At 50.6% G+C, this 24,766-nt stretch overlaps 1 protein-coding gene across 2 annotated transcripts in view; it reads right to left on the bottom strand.

Annotated features, from left to right (window-relative positions):
• The window catches only part of CFAP77 (cilia and flagella associated protein 77), a 152,737-nt gene that overhangs the window by 42,722 nt on the left and 85,249 nt on the right, over positions 1–24,766 (bottom strand). For both annotated transcript variants that reach the window (XM_027556655.1, XM_027556656.1), the window contains exons 2-3: positions 18,362–18,461; positions 17,385–17,613 (exon numbers count right to left, since the gene is read on the bottom strand). In XM_027556655.1, coding sequence (XP_027412456.1) covers positions 17,385–17,613; positions 18,362–18,461 — 329 coding nt within the window. The remainder of the gene's footprint in view (positions 1–17,384; positions 17,614–18,361; positions 18,462–24,766) is intronic.

The following is a 24,766-nucleotide window of genomic DNA, read 5'->3' as shown; positions in this document are numbered from 1 at the left end:
CTCAATATGCCAGCAAGTTTGGAAAACTCAGCAGTGGCCACAGGACTGGAAAAGGTCAGTTTTCATTCCGATCCTAAAGAAAGGCAATGCCAAAGAATGCTCAAACTACCGCACAATTGCACTCATCTCACACGCTAGTAAAGTAATGCTCAAAAGTCTCCAAGCCAGGCTTCAACACTGTGTGAACCGTGAACTTCCAGATGTTCAAGCTGGTTTTAGAAAAGGCAGAGGAACCAGAGATCAAATTGCCAACATCCATTGGATCATAGAAAAAGCAAGAGAATTCCAGAAAAACATCTCCTTATGCTTCATTGACTATGCCAAAGCCTTCGACAGTGTGGATCACAACAAACCATGGAAAATTCTTAAAAATATGGGAATAGCACACCACTCTACCTGCCTCCTGGGAAACCCATATGCAGGTCAAGGAGCAACAATCAGAACCGGACAAGAAACAACAGACGGGTTTCAAATTGGGAAAGGAGTACGTCAAACCTGTATATTGTCATCCTGCATATTTAACTTATATGCAGAGTGCATCATGTGAAATGCTGGACTGGATGAAGCACAAGCTGGAATCAAGATTGCCAGGAGAAATATCAATAATCTCAGATATGCAGATGACACCATCCTTAAGGCAGAAAGTGAAGAGGAACTAAAGAATCTCTTGATGAAAATGAAAGAGGAGAGTTAAAAAGATGGCTTAAAACTCAACATTCAAAAAACTAAGATCATGGATCTGGTCCCATTACTTCATGGCAAATAGATGGGGAAACAATGGAAACAGGGACAGACTTAATTTTCTTTGGCTCCAAAATCACTACAAATGGTGACTGCAACCGTGAAATTAAAAGATGCTTACTCCATGGACTTCCCTGGTGGCTCAGACAGTAAAGCGTCTGCCTACAATGTGGGAGACCAGGTTTCAATCCCTGGGTGGGGAAGATCCCCTGGAGAAGCAAATGGCAACCCACTCCAGTACTCTTGCCTGGAAAATCCCATGGACGGAGGAGCCTGGTAGGCTACAGTCCATGGGGTTGCAAAGAGTCGGACACGACTGAGCGACTTCACTTTTCACTACTTCTTGGAAGAAAAGCTATGACAACCTAGACAGCATATTAAAGAGCAGAGACATTACTTTGCTGACAAAGGTCCGTCTAGTTAAGCTATGGTTTTTCCAGTAGTCATGTGTGGATGTGAGAGTTGGAAGGCTGAGCGCTGAAGAACTGATGCTCTTGAACTGTGGTGTTGGAAAAGACTTGAGAGTCCCTTGGACTGCAAGGAGATCAAACCAGTCAGTCCTAAAGGAAATCAACTCTGAATATTCATTGGAAGGACTGATGCTGAAGCAGAAACTCCAATCCTTTGGCCATCTGATACAAACAGCCAACTCACTGGAAAAGACCCTGATGCTGGGAAAGATTGAAGGCAGGAGGAGAAGGGGACAACAGAGGATGAGATGGTTGGATGGCCTCACCGACTCAATGGATATGAGTTTGAGCAAAGTCTGAGAGATGGTGAAGGACAGAGGTCCCTGGTGTGTTTTGGTCCATGGGGTCACAGAGTCGGACACGACTGAGCGACTGAACAACAACAGACATGTCTGGCCCGCAGACATGCTTAGTTTGGTCTGTCACATTTAAAAATTCTTGTTACCAATATATGCATTTTTAAGCCAGAAGGAAAAGCTCACATTAAAATCCCAGTGTCTGGCTTTCCTTAAGGAGGCATCAGATCATCTGGTAACACTGGACTCACATTCTCAACTGTCAGCAACTGGCTGGAGTTTGACGCAGTCCCCACCACTCCCTATTGCCTTAACACAGGGCCGGCTTCGCCCTCGGGCCCGCCAGGCCTCTGCAGGCCTGTGATGGCATAGCCCCAGCTCCACGCCTCTTAAATAACAAAATTGCTTGGTATTTCTCTATCTTCCCAAGAGCCCAAAGAACTTACTGATGAGCTTGCACCATTGTTCTGACACAGCGGGAGGCAGAATTGGTCCCACTTAACAGATGGGGAAATGGAGGCCCACGGAGATGGTAAACAATGAGCTCAAGGTCAATGAGGGAGCAGGAGAGCTGTGTTGAGTCCAGGCTTCAGGCTTTGAGGCCAGCTGTTCATCCTCTTTCCGCCTTCATCTCTGCTCCCGCCATAAAGGGGGTGCTGGGAGGGGCAGGCTGGGAGAAGAGAGGAAACCCCCTAGAGGAGGAAGGGGATGATGAGGCCTCTAGAGGAAAACAAGGGCCAACTTGCTCATTGGCCCAAGAGGATGGTGCCTGGGCCCCAGGACACTCCTAGAGACTCATCAAAAATGTTCTAATTCCTTTTAAAATCAGAAGGGGAAAATAAAAGTAACACAGCCTGGGTTATATTCATCTTTATACCAACACAGCCATAAAAAGCTTTAAATTATTATTTTTTTTTTAATGGATGAAGGGACTCATGAAGGCAAGAGTGCCCAAAGCTCATAGAAGTCCTGCCCTAGAGCCAGAAGCTGCATTTAATACTGTTTCTCCTCCCCTCTGGCTTCCCAGGTGGCTCAGTGGTAAAGAATCTGCCTGCCAATGCAGGAGACGTGGGCCGGATTCCCGGGTCGGGAACAGCCCTTGGAGAAGAAAATGGCAACCCACTCCAGTGTTCTTGCCTGGGAAATCCCGTGGACAGAGGAGCCCAGAGGGCTACAGTCCATGGGGTCACAAAGAGTCGGACATGACTAAGCTTCTAAATAACTCCTCTCTCACCCTGCTGAGGCCAGAGACTCTCTGTCTTGTGGATAAGTAGGAATCACCCAGAGAGCTTATTGACAGAAGAGCAATGCCTGCGTCCCACCATCAGACAGTCTGACTTGCCAGGCCTGGGCCGGGACCCAGGCCTCCGCTCTGTTCCCGGGGTGAACGCCCTGCCCCTTGTGGGATGCTGGCCATGTGGCCCCTGGCACTCTTTGGGGGGTCTACCGCTCTAAGCCTCTTCCTTGCAGAGGCCCCTCCAGCCTAGCGGCCACCAGCACCTTGCCTGGTGTGGGCTGGCCAGCCGCTCTAGTCCCAAGGGACGCCTGCAGCCTCTTTGTCCCCTCTTACCCCTGCCGCCTTTTTCTTAATTGTCCCTGCTTGGCCTGCGGGCCTGTCTTTTCTAACTAGCCTGGAGGAAGGGGCGGTAATTGAGGTGCAGCCTCTCTCCCTGGCAGGACTCTTAGAGCTAATTAGAGGAGAGGACCTCTGGGCTGGCAGTTATTTTTTAATTGTTTGTGGGTCCAACGTAAAAGCTAATGACAGAGGAGGGAGGCTTAGTTAGCAGCATACTCCTGACTTCTAAATTTGTCTAAGAGGTCATTTGCAATTTGTTAACATTTTTCACAAGGGTGAATTCAATTAGCAGTCCCTGCACCGGTGCTCAGCAGAGAGTGACAGGATTGGCAGAGAAGCTGGATCGGGCTTCCAGGAAGCTTCTCCCAGCCTTGAGCGCCTGAGCTGGAAACTCGGGGGCTCTCCCCACACCCCGCCCCCGACACCGCACACCCCACTCCTGACCCAGCCGGCTGTGACTTGAGCCCCTCTGGAGAGAAAAGGCTCAACACAGCTGAATGGAGGAAGTAGCCTCTAGACCAGGGGTCCCCAAACTCCAGGATCTGGTGCCTGATGATCTGCGGTGGAGTCGATGGAATAATAATAGGAATAAAGGTGTGCAATCAAGGTAATACACCTGAATCATCCCGAAAACATCCCCCTGACCCCACAATCAGTCCCTGGAAAAACTTTCCTCCACAAAAGAGATCCCTGGTGCCAGAAAAGGCTGGGGACCGCCATGCTAGACTCCTGGGGAATCTGTGTGCAGGGGGATCTTGGCATGTGGGGAAACAGGTGAGCACCAGACGGGATCCCTGCCAGGGAGTATGAAGCTGGTAGCAAGAGCACGGGCAGGAAGATCAGGCCTGATAGGGACAAAATAGATGATTAAATAGCTAATCCCACAAGGGAATTGTAAATAGAAAAACGTAGGAGACCCCTGTAAGTTAATGATCCCTTGAGAAAGCAGGGTTGCTTGACCACAAAGCCAGGCAGGCTTGCTTAGCAACAAAGCCATGCAACAGAGGCACCAGAGCTGCTTCTAAACAAGAAGAGTGCTGCTGTGAGACCTGCACCCTGCCCAGCGAGCTCGGTGAGTTAGTAACCCCTCAAACACGGTCTTTGGCTCCTAAGACATGTTCTTTGCAGCATGCCTCCCAAACAATAAAACAGTAGTAGGAAAAAAAGGCCTACAACCTGCCCAACGGTGTCATCAGGATAATGCCCCCTTCCCCCCCAAAAAACAGGCTCTGCGCACATAGAAAACAGTCCTTTATGGGGACGTGACTCTTCAAAATGAAAGACTCTCACTGTATGTACCGAGACCTGAAAATATTTTTTCCAAAGTGCCGTGACAGTCCTGGCCTGACCGTCTAGGGAGCGGCGAGTAAACTTCCCTGCCCCACCGGGAGGAGGAGCTGATGACGGAAGTGTACATGTACTCAAGAAAGACAAAGGTCTTCCCCCCCTCCCCACTTTTCCTTTGATTAGAAAACTGCGGCCCACTTAGTTAAGTTCTCAGGGCACGGGCATTTCTCGCCCACTCTCTTGGAAGCCTCACAGGCATCCTGTCCTAATGAATCACTTCTTATCTGCCACTTTGCTTTCGCTGAATTCTCTGCACTGAGACATTAAGGACTAGGGTACCGGAGCTCTTTGGAGCCCCTGAAATGACACCAATCGGTTTCAGATCCACTGGGGTGTCTGTGTAAGCTGAGGGTGTCCCGCTTCGGTGTGGAAACTCTGCTTGTGGACCATGACCCCAAAGAATTCCGCATTTCCTCATCATCATGGGAGAAGTGAGAAGTCAAGTGGTGGGAAAGGGATGAGCCCACCGTGGGTGATTTGGACAGGGACCTGGGGACTTACGCAAACATGCAGAGTGAAGAAGCAAGTCGCCATGCAACGAGATTTTAATGGTTTGTGTGCCTACGTGCTGAGTCACTTCAGTCATGTCCGACTCTCTTTGTGAGCCTGTGGACTACAACCCGTCAGGCTCTTCTGTCCATGGGATTCTCCAGGCAAGGGTAATGGAGTGAGTTGCCATTTCCTTCTGCAGAGGATCTTCCTGACCCAGGAATGGAACCTGCGTCTCTTACATCTCCTGCACTGGCAGGTGGGTTCTTTACTACCAGCACCACCTTGAAACCATACTAAATAATATGCATTATTCATGAACATTTAAGGGTATAGCAAATATGTGAACACCGGGGAGGAAAGCCTGTTCCAGCCTCAGGATAGTCCTCAGGGGACAGAGGAAAGAGTGTGGGATTAGGAGAGTTGAGGACGGGCTTCCACTTATGTTTGCTTTATTTTATTTCTTTAATAATGATAATAATAGTAAAGGTTCAGGGACTTCCCTGTTGGACCAGTGGTTTAGAATCTGCTTTTCAATTAAAGGGACTCAGGTTCAATCCCTGGTTGAGGAACTAAGATCCCACACGCCTTGGGGCAACTAAGCCAGTGCAATGAAAATACGGAGCCGGTGTGCTCTGAAGTCTGAGTGCCACAACTAGAGAAGTCTGCACGCCAGGACGAAGAGCCCGCGTGCTGCAATGAAGAGCCAGTGCAGCCAATAATAATAATAATAAAGATCAGAAGCAAAAATGACCAAGTTGGGCATTTGTTAACTTTGAGCGTGGAGTCATGGCAGTGAGTTATGTAGCTTCTGAATTTCTCTATTTCTTTTTCTGGAGGACTTCCTCAAAAACACAAAAGAAAAAGTTGGCAGAAATAGATGTCTGATTGTTAGGAAAGCATTTACACCCGTCACATTTTGGCTGATTCCAACTCTTGACTGATTACAAAGCACTTCTATAGTTTTAATTGAAACATAATCTGTAGCAAGATGCCAGGGGAAGCCATTATAAAACAATAACGTTGAAGGTGGTTTTCTCAAAGTAAAAGTGTTAGTCACTCAGGCATATCCAACTCTTTGTGACCCCCATGGACTGTGGCCCGCCAAGCTCCTGTGTCCGCGGGATTCTCCAGGTAACAATACTGGATCGGGCTACCAGTCCCTAACTCTACAGGAAGTGCTCCAGACCCAGAGATGGAACTTGCGTCTCCTGCATCACAGGCGGATTCTTTAACCATCTGAGCCACCAGTTTTTCTCAAAAGCCAGTATCTAAAATGCAGACCTTTCTGACTTTGTGTTAAGATGCTTTGGTGATTATAGTGGGTTGAGTGGTGGGTGGACCCCCAAAAATATATGTCCTAATTCTAAGCCCCAGCACCCAGGAATGTGACCTTATTTGGAAAAGGAGTCTTTGATGAGGTCATTCATTAAGGACCTTGAGATCAGACTACCATGCTTGCCTTGGGTGAGGCCTGTATCGCCTGACAAGTGTTTCTATTTGAGACAGAAGAAGATACAGACGCACAGAAGGCGGCCATGTGAGCAGAGATTGGTGAGAAGCAGCCAGAAGCTGAGGACACTGGCGCCACCAGGAGCTGGAAGAAACGAAGAAGGGTCTGCCCTAGAGCCTTCGGAGGGAGCGCAACCCTGCAACACCCCGACTTTGGACTTCTGGGCTCCACATTAAAAAAGAATACATTTCACATATTTCAAGCCAGTGAGTTTGTGGTCATTGTTACAGAAACCCAGAAATAACAGCTGAAGCTCAGGGCCCGGCAAGTCATGCCCAAGAAAGGGTTGGTTGTCTCCTGAGCTCTCCAGCCTGAGAATATTGGCTGTTCTCTAAATCAGGGATGGATCACCATCATGCCATTAAGCTGTCTATTTTTTTTTTAAATATCGGCATTTGGGGATTTCCCTGGTGGTCCAGTGGCTAAGACTCTGTGCTCCCAATGCAGGGGGCCCGGGTTCAGTCCCTCGTCAGGTAACTAGATCCCACATGGTTCAATTAAAGATCCTCTATGCCACAACTAAGACTCCTGTGTAGTCAAATAAATTTTTTTTTAAAGAAATATTGGCATTTTGCCTTATTTATTTATTTGGCTGCATCAGGTCCAGTTGCAGGTATGCGGGATCTTCAGTTGCGGCATGTGGGATCTAGTTCCCTGACCAGGGATAGAACCCGGGCCCTCTGCATTGGGAGCTAGGAATCTTAGCCACTGGACCACCAGGGAGGTGCCTATCTACTCTTTCTTATGCTGTCAGTCAGCAGGCATTTATCAAGCACCTGCTACATCCCAGGCGCTGGAGGTAGCAGTGAGCAAAGTCAGGTACGACCCAAAGTGCCCCTGGGCCCTCTGTCTTCCTCTGCTCCCCTCTCCTCTGCCCACCCAGAAGCAATATGTACTGGCTGCATTGCCATCTTGCCCATTCATTGCCTGCTTTATTTTGCGTCTTCCTTCCTTCCTCTCTGTATTCCAAACACCCAGTGTGACGCCCCGCATGGGTGGGCACTAAATGAACACGCAGCGTAGGATGCAGGCAACAACGTGGCCTTTGAGGTCAAACCCCAGTGTGACCACTTTCTGGCCACGCAATCCTGGACAAGTGTGTCTGGGCCTCGGGGATAAGAGAGTCTTATCGGTAATGTGGGGATAAGAGAGTCACTATTTGGGAATTCTCTGGCGGTCCAGTGGTTAGGACTCAGCGCTCTCACTTGTCAAGGTCTGGGGTCGATCCCTGGTTAGGGACCTAAGATCCTTCAAGCTTTGCAGTGCGGGCAGGAAAAAAAAAAAAGTCATTACTTAAAGGGCTGCTCTGAGGGTCACATAAGAGAAGGCACCTGGCCTCATAGGAGCTGCAGAACCAGAAGCTGGCATTACTATTCATCAGAATTGGTGCAGGGCGCCAAGAGTTTCGGCATGAATGGCTGGCCACCTCCATGTGGCCTGCAAAGGGGCCTGAGCTGAGCCCTGAACTGGTCCTTAGCATTCGACGAATTCTTGGGCTTCCGGTTCCAGCAAGGACGGAAGTGATGTGCAGGTCTTGAGGCCTGGTTCCTGCGGTGGCCCCGGTGGTGCTGGCAGGCTCCCCCACAGTACCAGCTTCTCCACACCTGTGTCGAGGGAACACCGTGCCATGGGAGGGGCAGAGCAGCTGCCCCCCAGCCACCCCTCTAATAACGTCAAGGCTGGAGGCGTGCAGAGGTGAGGACGAGGGACCCTCCGCCAGGCCGGGCACCGAGCCCACTTCCCACGCTTCGCCCACCGACCTGGGAGGGTGAGGCCCGGCTCTGGAAAAATCAAAGCAGGAGCCGAAGCCTGTGAGTTGCGACTGGGGAGGCCCCGAGGGGGAGCAGCCCGGCCTCGTTAGCGCTGACCCCGGCATTGAGCCGCTCCTGATGGATGGGGTTTGGGCGGGACAGGCCCCTGGGGGATGGCGGTCCTGTCCATTATGGGCCCATCAGTGCCTCCCGGAGCCCTCTCTGCTCTGGATGCTGGGAGCCTCGGGCCAGGAATAAATCTTTGGGCCGCAGGAGAGACGAGAGGGGAAAAAAGGCAAAGCATGAAAAATGTCTCCTTCGGGCCCTGGCAACAAAGCTGCCTTGGAGGAAGGAGCAAGTGAGCGGGAGTTTGGGGAGATGGGAGGCGATGGAGCAGGAGGAGTCGGGCAGGGGTTACCCCGAGAGGCTGGGCTTCCAGGAGAGGAGGAGGGACAGAGTGCGATCCTCAGATCACAAGGTCCCGGGCTATCGCTGCCCGCCTGGGCCCCTCTTTAGCAGAACTCCCTCCAGGTCAGGCCCAGGGAAGCAGGATGGTTCTGAGCAGGAGGCACCCCTGTCGGGTCCAGTGTGGGGTGTCCCTGGCCCAAGGCGGGCTGTGATGAGCCAGCCAACACTTCCACCTACTGTGAGAATCTTTTCCGGCCGCTGAGTGTATAGGTCCTGGAGTGAACACTCACCACCTGCAGAGGGACACAACCTCCCCCTCCACGCCTTAGTTCCTCGTAGGTGAATGGAGGTGCCGGGTTTCAGTGAGGATGAACTAAGCTATTCTGCGGAAAGCAAGTGGTCCTCGGCCTTGGCTGTTGTTCAGAGACACCATCCTGCTGTGAGGACTCCCCTCCACGCCCGGAGGGCTGCCTCTGCCTCCTGGAAGAATTCAGCCTGCTGCAGACATGGACTGCGGCTCGGAAGGAAAACGTGGCGCAAATCCTGCCACAGCCACTGACCAGCCGTGTGGCCTTGGACAAGTGAGTCTCTTGGCCTCAGTTTCCACATCTGTAAAATGGGGACAACGGTCCAAACTTGACAGAATTGTGAGGATTTAATGAGATGATGCATGTAAAGCACTCAACATTATATCCATCGGCTGCTTAGCGAGGGCTCTGCAAGTGTTAGCCACTGGGACTGCCCCCCGGACACACATACATATGCTGGTCCTCGCTTTATTTTCTGAAACCCCTGAGAGCAAAGGCCCTCCACTGTCCTCATAGCAGGGCCTCAGGCTATTGAGAACCGTCTAAGTCTTTCCTCTCGCAGCTGGGGAAGACCATTTCCGGCCGTGTTCTCTGACACAGTGACCTCCTTGCCCTTGTCCCAGGCTGATGTCTCCTGTCTGGACGCGCCGCTGGTTATGGGCCTTCCCCTGAATCTGTGACGGCTCATGTTTTAAAATGACGCCAGAAGAGTGACCTGAGTGGCAGAAGAGAATAGGAAGGTCACCTCCCTCATTCTGGACCTGCTACCTCTATTAATGTGGCCAAGAAACACATTTGGTCTTTGAGGATGCATCATTGCAACGTGGATTCACAATATCCACCATAGGGGAAGATAGCAGAGTCTGCTAAATCAGGGGTTTCCAAACTCTGGGATCTAATGCTTGATGATCTGATAAAATAATAATAGAAATAAAGTACACAATAAATGTAATTTGTCTGAATCATCCTGAAACCATCCCCTACACCCCAGTCCCTGGAAAAATGATCTTCCACAAAACCTGTCCCTGGTGCCAAAATCTGGGGGACCACTGTTGGCTAAATGATAAAGGAATCTCTGGTTTTACCATCTCATCTCTGCATCTCAAATCAACTTCCTCCTCACTGTGAATAATGTCTCAAAGCCTTAAAACGCCCTGGACCGCATTTCTCCAGCAAATATTTACTGAGTGCCTACCATGTTCCAGGCTCCGACGATAGAGTGGTGGACAAAACTGACAAGGTCCATGCCCCCCAGGACCTGAGCAGCCGATGAAGAAGCAGAAGACTATTTAACCACAGTTGCAGTCAGCATTGGGGAGCATATTGGTGGGGGGCTGGTTGCCTGGCAGGGTGACCCTTTCAGCCCAGCTCCCCAACACCAGGGTCCTTGTGAGGTCCACATGCTCCCCCTTGTGGTCAGCCTGGTTTCACTCTGCTGAGTTTTGGCCAGTGATTGCACCCAGAACTGGTCTTCCAGTTCAAAACCTGTCTCAGATCCCTAGGACAGGTGCTTGGGAAGGGGCTTATTATTATTTTATAGGAGTTTGGGTGGGTGGCTTGGATTTCGGCCATCAGCTCTGGGAGAAACAAAATAACCCAGGGTGATTGATGGGCCCCTTGTAAATTTGTAAAATAAATCAGCTTGGCAGAGAGATTCAAAAAAACCTGTCAGGCAGCAAACATTTTTTAACAGCCTGTAAAACTTCCTCCATCCTTCACATTTGTCAGTGTCAGGCTGATGATGCATCTGATAGCTGGGTGAGCAGCGACCGCGGCCAGGAGGGTGGGCTGGCAACGTTCCCCATCCTTCTTCTGTTTCTTGTTTTCCCGTGGTCTGAACACTTTCAGCACCTGGGTTGGAGGGAGTCTGGGCTAGACTAATTGGTGGGTGAGGTAAGAGTTCTACCCAAGTTGTTACTGGCTGCATAGTCAGACTTCAGTGTGGCCATACTCGTACATTCATTCAGCCAATACTTACTGAGGGCTTTTCAGCAAAGGCACTGGGGTTGGCACCAGGGATGCTGGGACAGGAGGGGGCAAAGCAGACCTGGAGCATCCTGTGTAGGGCAGTTCTGGACACCCCATCACAGAGCTCGTTTACTGAGAGGTGGGCGAAGGCGAAGGGGAAGGGAAGTAAGACCTCCAAAGGGAAGTTCACTGGGCGCTTATGATGCTTCCCAGGTGGCGCAGTGGTAAAGAATCCTCCTGCCAACGCAGGAGACCCAGGAGACTCAGGTTCGATCCTTGGGTCAGGAAGATCCCTCAGAGTAGGAAATGGCAACCCACTCCAGTATTCTTGCCTGGAAAATCATATGGAGAGAGGAGCTTGACGGGCTACAGTCCATAGGCTCACAAAATAGTCAGATATGACCAAGTGACTGAGCGCACACACACGCACACAGATTATGTTTAAAGCTTTAAGGAAAATCCAGACAAGATGGCCTTCATCATATATACTCTGTCTCAGCACACCTCTTGTGCAGGAAAAATTTGGGTAGCATCTCTACCCATGCCACCTCCATCCTTACGTTTGTTGGGGAGGCAGCTCAGTGCCATGGTCACCATCACAGGTGGTGGGGCCAGACTAACCTCCATTCCACTACAGAGCAGCCGGGGGCAAATGACTTCTCCTCTCTGACCCTCTGTCTCTTCTTCTGTGCGATGGGGATGTAAGACTTGTAACCACTGAGCTGTTCAGTTATTCAAGGAGAGAAGGCCTCTGAGGTGCTCAGCAATGTCGGGCATAATACTAGTTGCCGTTGTTAGTTCAAAGAAGGGTCTGCCCATCTTCCACCTGCTCATGTCAGATACTGGCGTGCAGGGGGCTGTTTGCTCATTGACTGAATGATGGATCCCCCACTAGCATCCATGAAGGCAGAGCCCTGGGCACCCAGAATCTGCCTGGAGTGCCAGCTGCTGCCCAGATCTCCCCCTGCCCCCCCCCAAGCCATCCTTGTCTTATCATAATTGAAAATGTTGGACCAATTAGGAGCAGTAACAATTAAGATGTACCGAGGGCATGTGAACATTTGCAAACACTTATTAAGACACATCAATAATTAAGCCCTTCTTTAATGGTTACATTTCTGGCCTCCAGATGTATCTGTTTATCTGTTAATGGACCTGGGGTCACAGCGTGCTTTGAGATCTGCGTTATGACCTTACATGTAACGAGAATTAAAAAGTCTTCCTTCGCTTGGATTCTGAGTTTGACAGTGAAACAGCAGAGCAAGGATGCCCAGGCTTCTTTCCAGCTGCCTGCTCCTAGGGGTTCACTCTTCAAAGCCCGCCAGCTAGCCAGTGTGCAAATCCAGGCTCTGCCATTGTGCAGCCTCGGGGAGTGCCTGAATCCTCCCTTTCCGGCCTCCCAGGTGGCTCAGTGGTGAAGAATCCGCCTGCCCATGCAGGAGACACAAGAGACTGGGGTTCGATCCCTGCATCAGGAAGATCCCCTGGAGGAGGAAATGGCAACCCACCCCAGTATTCTTGCCTGGAGAAGCCCATGGACAGAGGAGCCTGGTGGGCTGCAGCGCATGGGGTCGCAAAGAGTCGGACACGACTGAGCGCAGACGCTCAAAGTGGAGCGAGTGCTTCCTGCCTCGTAGGATTTGTCAGCAGCTGTGTGTGCAGGCAGCTGCCACGTTTAAGTTCAGTTCACAGCAACTTCTGTCCATGGTGCCTCCTATGATCATCAGAGGATAAAAAAGAGGAAGCAGGTGGCTGAATAGTCAAGATGACCTGTCTACACCAACAGCTGCAAACTCAATGCCTCCTGGGACCAGATGGATCATGAAAATGAAAGAAGCCAGGCTGGGTGCAGGCTAGGATAGACAGAAGGGCACCCGTGGATTCTGCCTGCAGCGGGCGCTGCTGCTCAGCCCCGGCCTCCGGGGAGTGTAGGCAGGAGTGCAGACCCAGGATGCCTGGGTGTCTGACTTTTCCTTGGTGGCTCAGTCGGTAAAGAATCTGCCTGCAGTGCAGAAGACCTGGGTTCAGTCCCTGGGAGGGGAAGATCCCCCGGAGAAGGGAATGGACACCCACTCCAGTCTTCTTGCTTGGAAAATTCCATGGACAGAGGAGCCTGGTGGGCTATATAGTCCATGGGGTTGCAAAGAGTCGGACACATCTCAGCTACTAAACTGTTTTTATATGAGATCTCCTGATTTTTTTTTTTAATGTGGCAAGTCATTCAAACTTTTCTGGCTGAGCTCTGCAGCATGTGGGATCTTCCGGCAGGGATCAAACCTGTGCCCCCTGCATTGGCAGCATGGAGTCTTAACCACTGGATCACCAGGGAAGTCCTGAAATTTTGATTTTTTAAATCACTGCCTGGGCCAAATGAACACCTTCGCGGGTTGATTTGGCCTCCACCCCTACTTGTGATCACGTGTCTTCATGGGCATCTTTTGCCAGATAATTGCTTAGGTGTCCACTTTCTTCTAGCTGGAGGCTCAAGGATCGAAATGTACCTTTCTGATTTAGGGACAATCGGTAACAAATTGGTACGGATTGGAAACCAAATCAGCTAACTGGAAAGGAAGTAATTGAATAGTCACAGATTCAGGTTTTGACTCCGTCTGGCGTTGAGAGGTCGAATGAGCGGGTGGGTGGAGGTGCACAGGGCCACTCAGGTCTGGTTATTTTGTCCATTGTGAAATGTATCAAAGGCCAGAGGATTTGATCCTGGGGGAGGCAGGGGGCTCTCTCACGTGGGGGTTAAACCTACAAACACAGCATCCCTAGCTTAGAGTAGGCCTCTCCTGTGTTCAGTCTGAAATGGAACTTTATTTTTTTAACGTATTTGTACTTGTGAGTAATTAGTAGTCATTTGTTTCTTTGCTTCTTTCTTTATTGGATCAAATCACCCCAACCACTCCTCGGGTAGTCGGGTGTAATCGGATTTGGTTTCTAACATGCTTTTAAAGTAAAGAAATAAATACAATCGAGGCTTGTAAAAGGTGATCATTAGAGAATGGGCCTCAGTCCCATAACTTTAAAGTAATAGCCCCATTATGAGAGGGGGCAATGATTTTATAACTGTTCCTTGCACGGATGTTGGAAGGTTGAGGGGCTTCGGGGGCAGGTTGGGCGTTGCAGTAAAAGCTTTTCCAGCAGCCATTTAACCTCCATTTACGAAGAAATAAAGCGAAATTGATGCCGATTTGGGCCTGCTTTGGGGGGTATTTTTGTTCCATAAAAGCGCTTTTGCTTGCAATTTGCTGAGCTGCCCTGTCACATCAGAAAGGGCCGCTGTTGATAAAGATAAAGCTTTATGGCCACAATATTTGCTGCTAACAGCAACCTAATGCAGCATTTTCATTTTTGTGCAATTAATGTTAACGTCTGCTACGAAAATTGTCATTAAATACCATTTTAAAATCCATTCAATTTGCATATGCAAAGCCCATTTACCATCACAGAAGATATAGCCGGCACTTCATCACGTCCTTTCCTTGGAATTGTAGCCACTCAGTTTTATAGCGATTTAAGATTTTTATATTGAAAGCTCGATGGTAATGGATGTTCTTTCTGAGCCCAGCTGACTTAAGCTTTTCCATTGTACGTAGAGCCACACAGCCCCAGGACCAGACACTTCGGGGGGTCGCACTGTACCCGAAGAAAGAGCACTGGATGGAGCATGCTGGCCGGCCGAGATCTGACTTGGGTCGGTCACACCCTGCTGTGTGACCTTGTGAACATTTCTTCACCTCTCTGAACTACTGTTTTCCTTTTTCAAAGAAGGGCTTCGAACCAAATGATGGCTAAGGAGCTGTGTTCTAATATCTCATTTTTTTAAAATAAAACTTTTAGCTGCACCCCTGCAGCATGCAAGGTCTTAGTTCCCTGACCAGGGGTGGAAACACAAGGTGGAAGCACAATGTCTCAACCGCCGAACCGCCGTGGCAGTCCCCGTATTTCTAAATGTATGCACGCCAGTTAAGAATCCGGGCCAAGCCTTTCTGGGAAAAAGTTGTGTGGTCTTAGGGAGGTCAGTGCGTCTCTCTGTGGCTCAGCTGGGTGAGTAACCCTGCCTGCTTCCTGCACAGTCTTTGATTTTCAATGTTGTGCTAGTTTCTCGTGTATGGCAAAGAGGTTCAGTTGTACATATATAACATGTATATATTCTTTTCCATAATCTTTTCCATTATGGTTTATTACAGGATATCGACTATAGTTCCCTGGGCTATGCAATAAGACATTGTTGTTTATCTGTTTTATGTGTATGTGCTAATCCCAAACTCCCAGTTTACGCCTCCTCTATCGCCTTCCCCCTTTGGTAACCATAGGTGTGCTTTCTATGTCTGGGAGTCTGTTTCTGTTTTATAAATAAGTCCATTTGTATCCTATTTTAGATTCCACATATAAGTAATATCCTATATTTGTCTTTCTCTGCCTGACTTATTCACTTACTATGATAATCCATAGGTCTATCCACGTTGCTGCAAATTGCATTATTCCATTCTTTTTTATTACTGAGTAGTATTCCCTTGTGTGTATGTATATACATGGGTTGGGAAGATCCCCTGGAGAAGGGAATGGCAACCCACTCCACTATTCTTGCCTGGAGAACTCCATGGGCATAGGAGCCTGACAGGCTACAGTCCATGGGGTCACAAAGAGTCAGACAGGACTGAGCAACTCACACGAACATATATATACGCCACATCTTCTCTATCCATTCATTTGTCCGTGGACAACTTCCAGATTGCTTCCAGATCTTAGCTAAACAGTGCTGCTATGAAACACTAGGCTGCACAGGGTTTTAATGATGATGGCATGGAATTGACATAGAGGCAGAACATAGCCTGAGAGCCCCAGAATGCTGGTTACTGCTGTAACATCCTATTTACAGATGAAGGAACAGAAGTCCTAGAAGGAGCAAGGGTTGGGAATGAAGGTGTGACAAAATGCCCAGGCGACTCCTGGCTGGGGCTTCCCCTGGACGCCATGCTGTCTTCAAGACACTGGTGACTAAAGTGGGCCAGGCTAGTGACCACACAGCGGGGACTCTGCACTGCACTGGAGAACCTTGCCTTGTCTTTAGAGACTGACTTGGGTGTTATTTCAAAGCGGGAAGAAGGATGATGTACAGATAATTAGTCAATCTGGCCCACGAGTGACTTTCCAATGTGTCTCTAGTGCCACATTCCAGGTCTTGAGGGCTGATGAACAGAAATGCATTTCCAGTAAGAGAGTGGTGCATACTATTTGAGGCCAGGGAGACAGGAAAGCTTACTAAAGAGAGGATGCTGCATTGAGCTTTGATGAACAAGTAGATTTTACCAGGTAGGATGGTGAGAAAAGGCAGAGGGAAAAGCATACAAAAGTATGGTGGCGGACACTGTGGGAAACACACGTCAGCTAAAATAAATAAACATAGAAGCCCCATGTGCTCCAGCAGTTCCACTCGCGGGTATATATGCAAAAGAATCGAAAGCAGGGACTCAAGCAGATACTCGCACACGCATGCTCATAGCAGCGCTATTCACAATAGCCAAAAGGTGGAAGCAACCCGGATGACTATTCTGAATCGATAAACAAAATGTGATATAGTTTGGACTATTATTTAGCCTTAAGAAGGAAAGGAATTCTGATCCATGCTACAGCACAGATGACTCTCAAGTACGTTATGCTGAGTGAAACACGCCAGACACGAAACTCTGCCGTGCTGGACAACTGCTGTTTTTGCCTGCCGTTGTGTTCTGTTCTTATCCTTCTGGGTCAGAAGCCCTCTTTCCACATCTTTTCCACCGTCAGCCCATATAGATTGTGGAGACTGATTCCAAGCAAGCTCCCTCCAACGAGGGGCCAGGGGTCAGGCCTGACCCATCAGAGCATCAGAATCCCCTGGCCTCAGTAACTGGAGCAGAGGCAAGACACGGTGACCCCGGCCTGGCCAGTCAGTGTATTTTGCGATTTCTACTCGCCCCTGCGGTTGGGCCAGGGACAAGCACGGTACTGAAGTCGGGCCAAAGAATCTTAACCTCAGGCTTTTATGGTTCCTTTCCACCGAGGTCACTAAAAGCACAGGATCTAAGGATGCAGCTGTCCCTGGCCATTTTGCCAAGTGAGGAAGAAGCTTATCAGAGACCGGAGCCAAAACTGGGAAGCACAGCCAAGTCATGGAGAGGCAAACATGACATTGCCTGATTGCCTAGATCCGGCTATGCCTGAAGCTCTTCCCTTTCACTCATGTGAGCCAATAAATTCCCCATTAAAAAAAAATCCAAGTTGTTTGAGACTTGATTACATGCAACCACATTATTTTATAGAATGTCACACATTCCAGAGTTGGGACGTGGGTCACATGTCTGCCTCTGAGCCAATCACCGTGAAGGTGGTTTGTGAAATACGCTGATTGGCCAGGCCTGGATCACTCACCCCTCCCTGGAGTCCAGAGTCCCACTCCCGCATTGTTCCTGACCGTGAGCGCCCTGTCACCGCCCCGGTGAGGGGATGGAGCGTTGGGTACCAGCCATCTTACCGTGCCCGGATCCCGAACGTCATATTTGGGGGGAGGGAGGGCGGTTCCTTCTTGAGGCGCCTGTCATCCTGGTCACTGATGCGGATGTCGTTGAGCTGACGGTAGTGCAAATTCTCCCGGGCAGTGACCAGGCCAGCCTTCACGGCCCCTCTGTTCATGGCAATATAATTCCGGGTCAGCTCGTGGGGGCAAGTTGGCTGCTGTTTAAACACGTTCCAGTGTCCGATGGCTGAGGGCGGGGAGAGACAGAGCCAGGGCCACCAAATCAGTCAGAGAGGTAAAGCAATCGTGGCATCTCACTGGGAGGAAACTGGGGCACAAATATCTTTGATTAACCCAGAACCGGTAGAGGGACAGCCCTGCTTGGCTCCCCGGAAAGGGAGGGGTCAGGATTCCCAGATTCTAGTCGGGGCCTGAGCATCCTTCATGGAGCTGGCTTGCCCATCCTTGACCTCCTTTGGGGCTTCCCTGGTGGCTCAGCAGTAAAGAATCTGCCTGCCAATGCAGGAGGTGCAGGTTCCACCCCTGTGTCTTTTTTTGTCAAGAAGATCCCCTGGAGAAGAAATGGTGACCCACTCCACTATTCTTGCCTGGGAAATCCCACGGACAGAGGAGCCTGGCAGGCTGCAGTACGTGGGGTCACAAAGGGTCAGAGACTACTTAGTGACTAAACAACAGCAGCCGCAGGCCTCCTTTGAGCCATCAGAGGGCTGGCCCTGACCCTGCCCATGCTTGCAACTCAGAAGGTGCAGAGCACAGTCTCCTGCCTGGGGACAAGGCTCCACACAGTCAGGGACCCTTGCTATTTCTCTGACACATTAGACCTGGACCCCGTGTGGTCCTGTCCTTTTCAACTAAGCTGACTTGGAATCATGCTGCAGGGCAGACCCCCGACTCTTTTCCTGGAGCGTGGCCAGCTGCCATGTGGCCTGGTTAGAGGGCTCAAGTCCCTTTGGCGACCAAGGACGCTTGCTCACCTTCGGGGACCCCTCCATCCAGTCCCCGGATGTAGAGTCCGTAATTAAAATTAATTCCGGGCAGACTGCAGCTTCTTTCCCGGGGCTTCCCGAGCTCAGCCTGTTGGGGAAAGACAGAGGCACAGGTCAAGAGTGGGATCTCAGACCCAGGGTGTTACACTGAAATCAGTGGCCCCAGGGCCTGTGGATGATCTCAGCGTGACTGGGGTGTGGACCGCCGACGCCCCTGAGACGAGCGCTAAGTGCTGTTGGGTGTTGAGACACACCTTGGGGAAGCCTGCCTGCTGGGCTCCTGCTCAGGGGCGCGTGAGGAGAGCACAGTCAGGAGGACCCTGGTGATAGTGGGTGGTTGGGACCCAGGCCCCGAAGGAGGAGGTGCATTTATGAGGTGGGAGAGGGCGGCACAGTCCCACACTGAGCAGCCGGTCTTGGGTCCAGCCCAGATCCGCCCACCTAGTGCTGCAGATGATGTATCATGGAGATGGATGGAAAGACCTGGTTCAGGGAGACTCCACTGGGGCCACCCCCAGAGGGAGGGGGCATCTTCCTCCCTAACCCTTCACTCCTAGCTGGACCCTCCAATTCTTGTCCCTGGAGCTGCCTGGGGTGGGGGGGGGGGGAGGGCGGGGCTGCAGTGACAAGGCCCACTGTCACCCTCCCGGCGGCAGGACAGCCATTCTCACTCTGTGTCTCAGGTCAACTCCTCCTTGACCCCACAGAAGGGGTTTGTGGGGATGAAATTGCTCTGTGATCAACCACATCAATTTCCCCATTGTACAGGTAGGGAGGCTGAGAACCAGAGCGGCAGGACCATGATCCTCGGCTCCTAAAGGACAGGGCCAGGTATGACGTGCAGGTGTGTTTGGCCTCGGGGTGAAACTCTTTAAAAAAAAAATTATATATATATTTATTTATTTTTGACTATGCTGGGTCTTCATGGTTGCATGGACTTTTCTCTAGTTGCAGAGACCAGGCTTCTCACTGTCGGGACTTCTGTTGCGGAGCACGGGCTCTAGGGCACATGGTCTCAGGAGTTGTGATCCACAGGCTTAGGTGCTCCAAAGCATGTGGGATGTTCCCAGACCAGGGATCGAACCCGTGTCTCCTGCATTGGCAGGCACATTCTTCGCCACGGAATCACCAGGTAGTCCTGGTGTAAAGATCCCTCTTAAGCACAATGCTTGTGCTGCCTCTCTGTAGACGAGCAGCTAGCTCCCTGGGCGCAGGGGTCCTACGGTGCTTAGAACGTTGCTGCTCTTCGTCAGTGGGCACCTGCCGAGGTCTGGGTTCTCCATCCGCTTCTCTTACTTAGTCCTCACGGCTGCCCTGTGAGGCAGCCCATTGCTGTCCCCATTTCTCAGATGGGGAAGCTGAGGCACAGAGAGGTCAGACAGGCGGCACGAAGCCACCCGGGAAGAAGCGGCAGAGCTGGGGTTGGAACCCAGGCTGTGTTCTCTGGCCCACATTCAGATCCGCCTGCTAAAGAGATACCAGCCAGGGGTGCGTGGCTCCTGGTGCCATCAGGCCTGGAGGCCGGGGACTTTATGAGCTGGGTGGGTGTAGCTTCTTCTCCCACCCCCACGGGCCCCAGGCTCCCAGTAGCAGGGTGTTAAACCCCCAGGACTTCACTGCTCCAGCCTCACCAAAGACTATCCGGTGGCTCCGTCCTCACCCTTTCTCCAGTCCCATCAGTCTCTGTCCCCAAAGATTGGGCTCCCAGAGACCTGGGTGCACAAAAGTGGATGATCCAGGACCACCCACAACAGCTCATCACCGCCTTTGGAATAAACCACTCCCTTAGCCCGGCAGTCTGGGCCCTGCACTTTCCAACCCTGCCCACCTCTGCAAGTTTGCCCCCAACTCCCCAACGTGACCCTCAGACTTGGGCACAACAGACCACTCCCCACCCTGAAGGGTCTGCAGGCATCCCAGTCGCTTTTGCTCCTGCCTGCCTTCCCTTTTCTGGTTCTTATTCTTCAAGCTTACTGGACCCCTCCGGCTCACAGTGGCTTCTCCCTCCTCTGGCTCCAGTAACTCTGCCTATATGTTCTGTTCATTTGGATAAGCTTAGAACTTAAGTGACCTCAGTTTCTAGGCATGCACATGCAGGCCAGCCTGCCTGGATTATAAATTCCTATGCATCTAGAACCATGACTTCTGTCAATTTCTTTTTCCTGGTAGCAAGTAACCAATGCTCACTAAATGCCTGAGATTAAAAGCTGCCTCCACCAGGAAGCCCTCCTGGGTTGCCCTCAGTGCAGACAAACTTCCTTGTCTATGGCCGCATCGGGCCCTGAGCTCACATTTAGGGTGGTCCAGTGGTTAAAGACTCTGCGCTTCCAGTGCAGAGGGCATGGGTTCAATTCCTGGTCAGGGAACTAAGGTCCAACATGCAGCATGGTCAAAAAATTAAAAAACCATAAAACAAAAACAAGAAACAGAATTACACACTAGAAACAGTAGAACTGCTTCAGCGGGGACAGGCTATGACAGTGTGGCGCTTGGTGAAGAAGTCAGTCACAGAGGACCACATATTGTATGATTTTATTTCATGAAATGTCCCGAATAGGCAAATCCATAGAAACAGAAAGTGGATTAGTGGTTGCCTACGGCTGAGATGGCAAAGGGAGTAGAATGATTTAGGAGTGACGGTTAAGAGGCATGAGACTTCTTTCGGGGTAATGAAAATGTTCTGAAATTAACTGTGGCGCTGGTTGCCCAATCCTGTGTATATGCTGAAAGCCATTGGATCGTATACTTTAAACGGGTGAATTGTATAGTATGTGAATTATAGCTCAATAAAGCCATTAAAGGTTACAAAGTAGTGTAATTGGGTTATTAATTGTGTGGTGATCAGTTTAATGTCTGTCTCCGTTGGTAGACTGTCTGCTGTCCTTCTTTCTTTCTTCTTTCCTTCCCTCTCTCTCTGTCCCTCCCTCCCTTCTTTCCTTTCTTTCAAGGTTGATTATTTTAAAAATAGACTTTATTTTTAGAGCAGTCTTGGGCTTACAGCGAAATTGAGCAGAGATTCTCAACACACCCCATAGAGAGTATTTATTTCCACCCCTGATTTTCAAACCGATCAGCAGAGAAGAGATACCGGTAGAGAGGGGTTGATCGAGTGAATGAATGAATGAGCTGCCTCTTTGGAGACACGATCAGTTCTTTGCTACCCACCGCCTCACCATTTTCCTCTCTCTTCCTTCTCATCTCGGATCCCAGGCCTCGACCTTCCCTGAGAACTAGGAGTTCTGAGTTTCAGGCAGGGGCCTCAGCTGGGTGGTTTGTTTTGATTTCCTTCTACATGATTCACTCAGAGCCGCAGACAAAGCCCTGGCTCCTCATTTGTTTATGAAAATGATGTGCCCTCTCCAGTGCCGGCGAGGGAAGTTAATGAAAACGTGACTTCTCCGGGAGAGGCCCCGCCTCCCTCCCGCAGGTGCAGGTGGGCCGACTTCCAGCTGGCAGAGGATCGACAGACAGACTCCATGGCTGCCACTGGGCAGGGGGCGGTGGAGAAGGAGGCGGGGGGAAAAGCGAGTGCCACCATCTCCACGCTTTTTAGTGATGGTTGCCCAGGAATCAACAGCGGCCAAAAACACTGAAGCCTTGGGCTGCAAAAATCATCCCAATGGGAAAGTCACTCATTCGTTCCCTGCACAAATATTTATTTTGCATTTCCTCTGCACCAGGCTCTGTGCCAGGAGTTGCAAGGTGAACAAACGGCCCCCTGCCCTTACGAAATTCATTATCTTGCTACAAGGACAAACGGAACAAGTAATGACAACCAAGGGCATCAGAGGGTTTGACAGGGGAGCACAGACTGCCTCTAGCTCTGAGAATGTGTGAGTCCACAGAGTGAGAGAAGGTATTTGCAATACATACATCTGACAAAGAGTTGTTATCCATCATATATAAAGAGCTGCTACAGATCAATGAGAAAAAGGCAGGCGATCCTATATAAAGACAAGAAAAGACTTGAATAGGCCCTTTATTAAGAGGATGTCAAGGTGGCCAGGACCCCTAAGTCAAGGTGCTCAACCTCTGAGGATTGCAAAATAAAAACTCAGTGCTATTGGTAAAGATGTGAAGTAACCAGAACATTCAGGTGCTTGGTAGGAGTGTAGATTGGTACAAGCACCACAGAAAACTGTTCAGCAATACCTATTAAAGCTAAACATATACCCACCAATGACCCAACAATTCCCTCCTGGACACCCAATGGGGATGTGTGCCCATGTCCACCCAAGCAGATGTCTGAGAATGCTCACAGTAGCTTGATTTGTCATAGCCAACCACCAAAATGGCCATCCCAGGTGGATAAAAAAGTGGTGACAGATTCATTCCATAGAATACTCCACAGCAGTGGTGCTTAACTGGGGGCAGTTTTGCCCTCCCAGAGGACATTTGCCCATGTCTGGAGACATTTGTGGTTGTCACAGCCAAGGAGTCGGCACTGCCCTCTGTCCAGTGGGTAAAGGCCAGAGGTGTTGGCCAACATCCCAAGATCCACAAGACAGCCCCCATCCCCTTAACAGAGAGTCATCTGGCCCCCACGCCAGTCGGCTGAGGAGCTGCCCACTGCAACAGGGATGAAAGATCAGCTCTACAAGCCATGCATGGTTCTCACTCAGTGTGGGGTGAAAGGAGCCAGACACACAAGTTACACACTGCTTCACGTGGATGAAGTCCAAACACAGCACTACTAACGTCTGGCTTTAGAAGTCAGGAGGGTGGGTACCTTTGGGGCAGGGACACTGGCTATAAGCAGCACAAGGAGGCTTTGGGGGTGTTTGTCCTGCCTGCCCACCTGGTGTGGGTGCCCTACGAGGTCCTGTCCGCTTCCCTCCTGCAAAACCCGTTTGTCTGTGATAGTGGCCACGTGGCGCAAGAGCAGTGGGCTCCTGATATTACCTTCATGCTTGATATCCTACCCTTGGCAATTTAATCCTTTAGGTTCATGCTGTGTGTCTCAGAGTCCTTGCATTCACATATAAACACCCTAGATGTTGTGCAGTTGCTCAGTCATGTCCAACTCTTTGTGATCCCATGGACTGCAGCACCCCAGGCTTCCCTATCCTTCACTATCTCCAGGAGTTTGCTCAAACTCATGTCCATCGAGTTGGTGATGCCATCCAACCATCTCATTGTTTGTCTCCCCCTTCTCCTCCTGACCTCAATCTTTCCCGGCATCAGAGTCTTTTCCTCTAGGGAAATACCACAGAGGAGCAGCGTATTCACCCATTACCAGCTCAGCTGCCCAATGACACGGGCTAACTGGGCCCACCCTGGTGCTACCACCGCCAACCACGGCAACATCGTAGTCATGGTGACTGTGGGCCGGGCTCCATGGAGGCGCTTACCCTTTGTACCCCTAACAGTTAAGGCAGCCCTGCAAACTACACAGCTTTTCGGGTGGGAAAGGGAGGCCTGGACAGCTGGACTTGTTTGCCCAAAGCTTTACCGCTAATGAGAGGCCACGGCTGGATCTGAACCCACATTGGACTCCATGTCTTTGCTGCCCCTTGGCATGTAGCATCAATTGCCCGGGATTCTCCATTGTCTTTCCCTGTGCGCAAAGTCAGCTCCCCAGACTGGATTTTGCTCATGTTTGCATGACGCCCTCTGCACACACAGAGGACATGAGTAGCCATCTGTCCAGGAGAGCCCTGGGCACAGGCACCGTTTGCTGTATAGACTGGGGGTGTTGGGAAAAGCTATCATTTCAGTGACCTGGACACGGGACAGCTAAGTCATGCCTGGGTCAGAGCTGGACAGGAAAGAAGATCCAGCTCTTGGGTTGGCATTTTTGGGGAGAGCCGCTCTAAAAACGATCCCAGTGGGGCAGCCAGGGAGAACAGGAGAGCTGCCGGTCCTTTGAGGGGCTCCCCACAAGCAGTAAAAGGACCAGCCAGAGGTGGGTTGGCCTGGCACCGACTCTGGGCCTCCCTCCCCAATTTGTCCAGAGGGGCTTTCTAGAAGCCTACAGAGAAAAGCTGCCTGACAGAAGGGTCTGCGGTTCCCTGGGCAACTCAGGGGACTGGTTAAGGGCTGACCAACAGGTGCCCAGAGGAGCTCCTGACTCTGACGTAGGCAGACAGGCTGTGAGTCGTGGTCACAAATCAGCTCTGACTGGACACTTGGGTAAACCAGGCGGTCTGCGCGTTCAGCCCAGGAGAGGATGAGAGAGAGCGCTCAGCTGGGATGGTCAAAGGTTCTGGGGCAAATGCACAGATGTTGGGCCATGTGAAGGCGGAGAGCACCTGCCCACACAGGGGTCCCCAGAGACCACCTTGTTCTCTTTATAACAGAAGTAAAGGAAACAACAAATAAGAGCGAATATTTCCTGAGCATCTGCTGCATGCAAGGCTCAAGTTATACCCTGTGACCTTGCTCATCAAGCCC

The sequence above is a fragment of the Bos indicus x Bos taurus genome, chromosome 11, assembly GCF_003369695.1.
Source record: "Bos indicus x Bos taurus breed Angus x Brahman F1 hybrid chromosome 11, Bos_hybrid_MaternalHap_v2.0, whole genome shotgun sequence".
Lineage (NCBI taxonomy): Eukaryota > Metazoa > Chordata > Mammalia > Artiodactyla > Bovidae > Bos > Bos indicus x Bos taurus.
The sequence above is the reverse complement of the archived record's forward strand: the minus strand, read 5'-3'. Positions and strand labels throughout refer to the sequence as shown.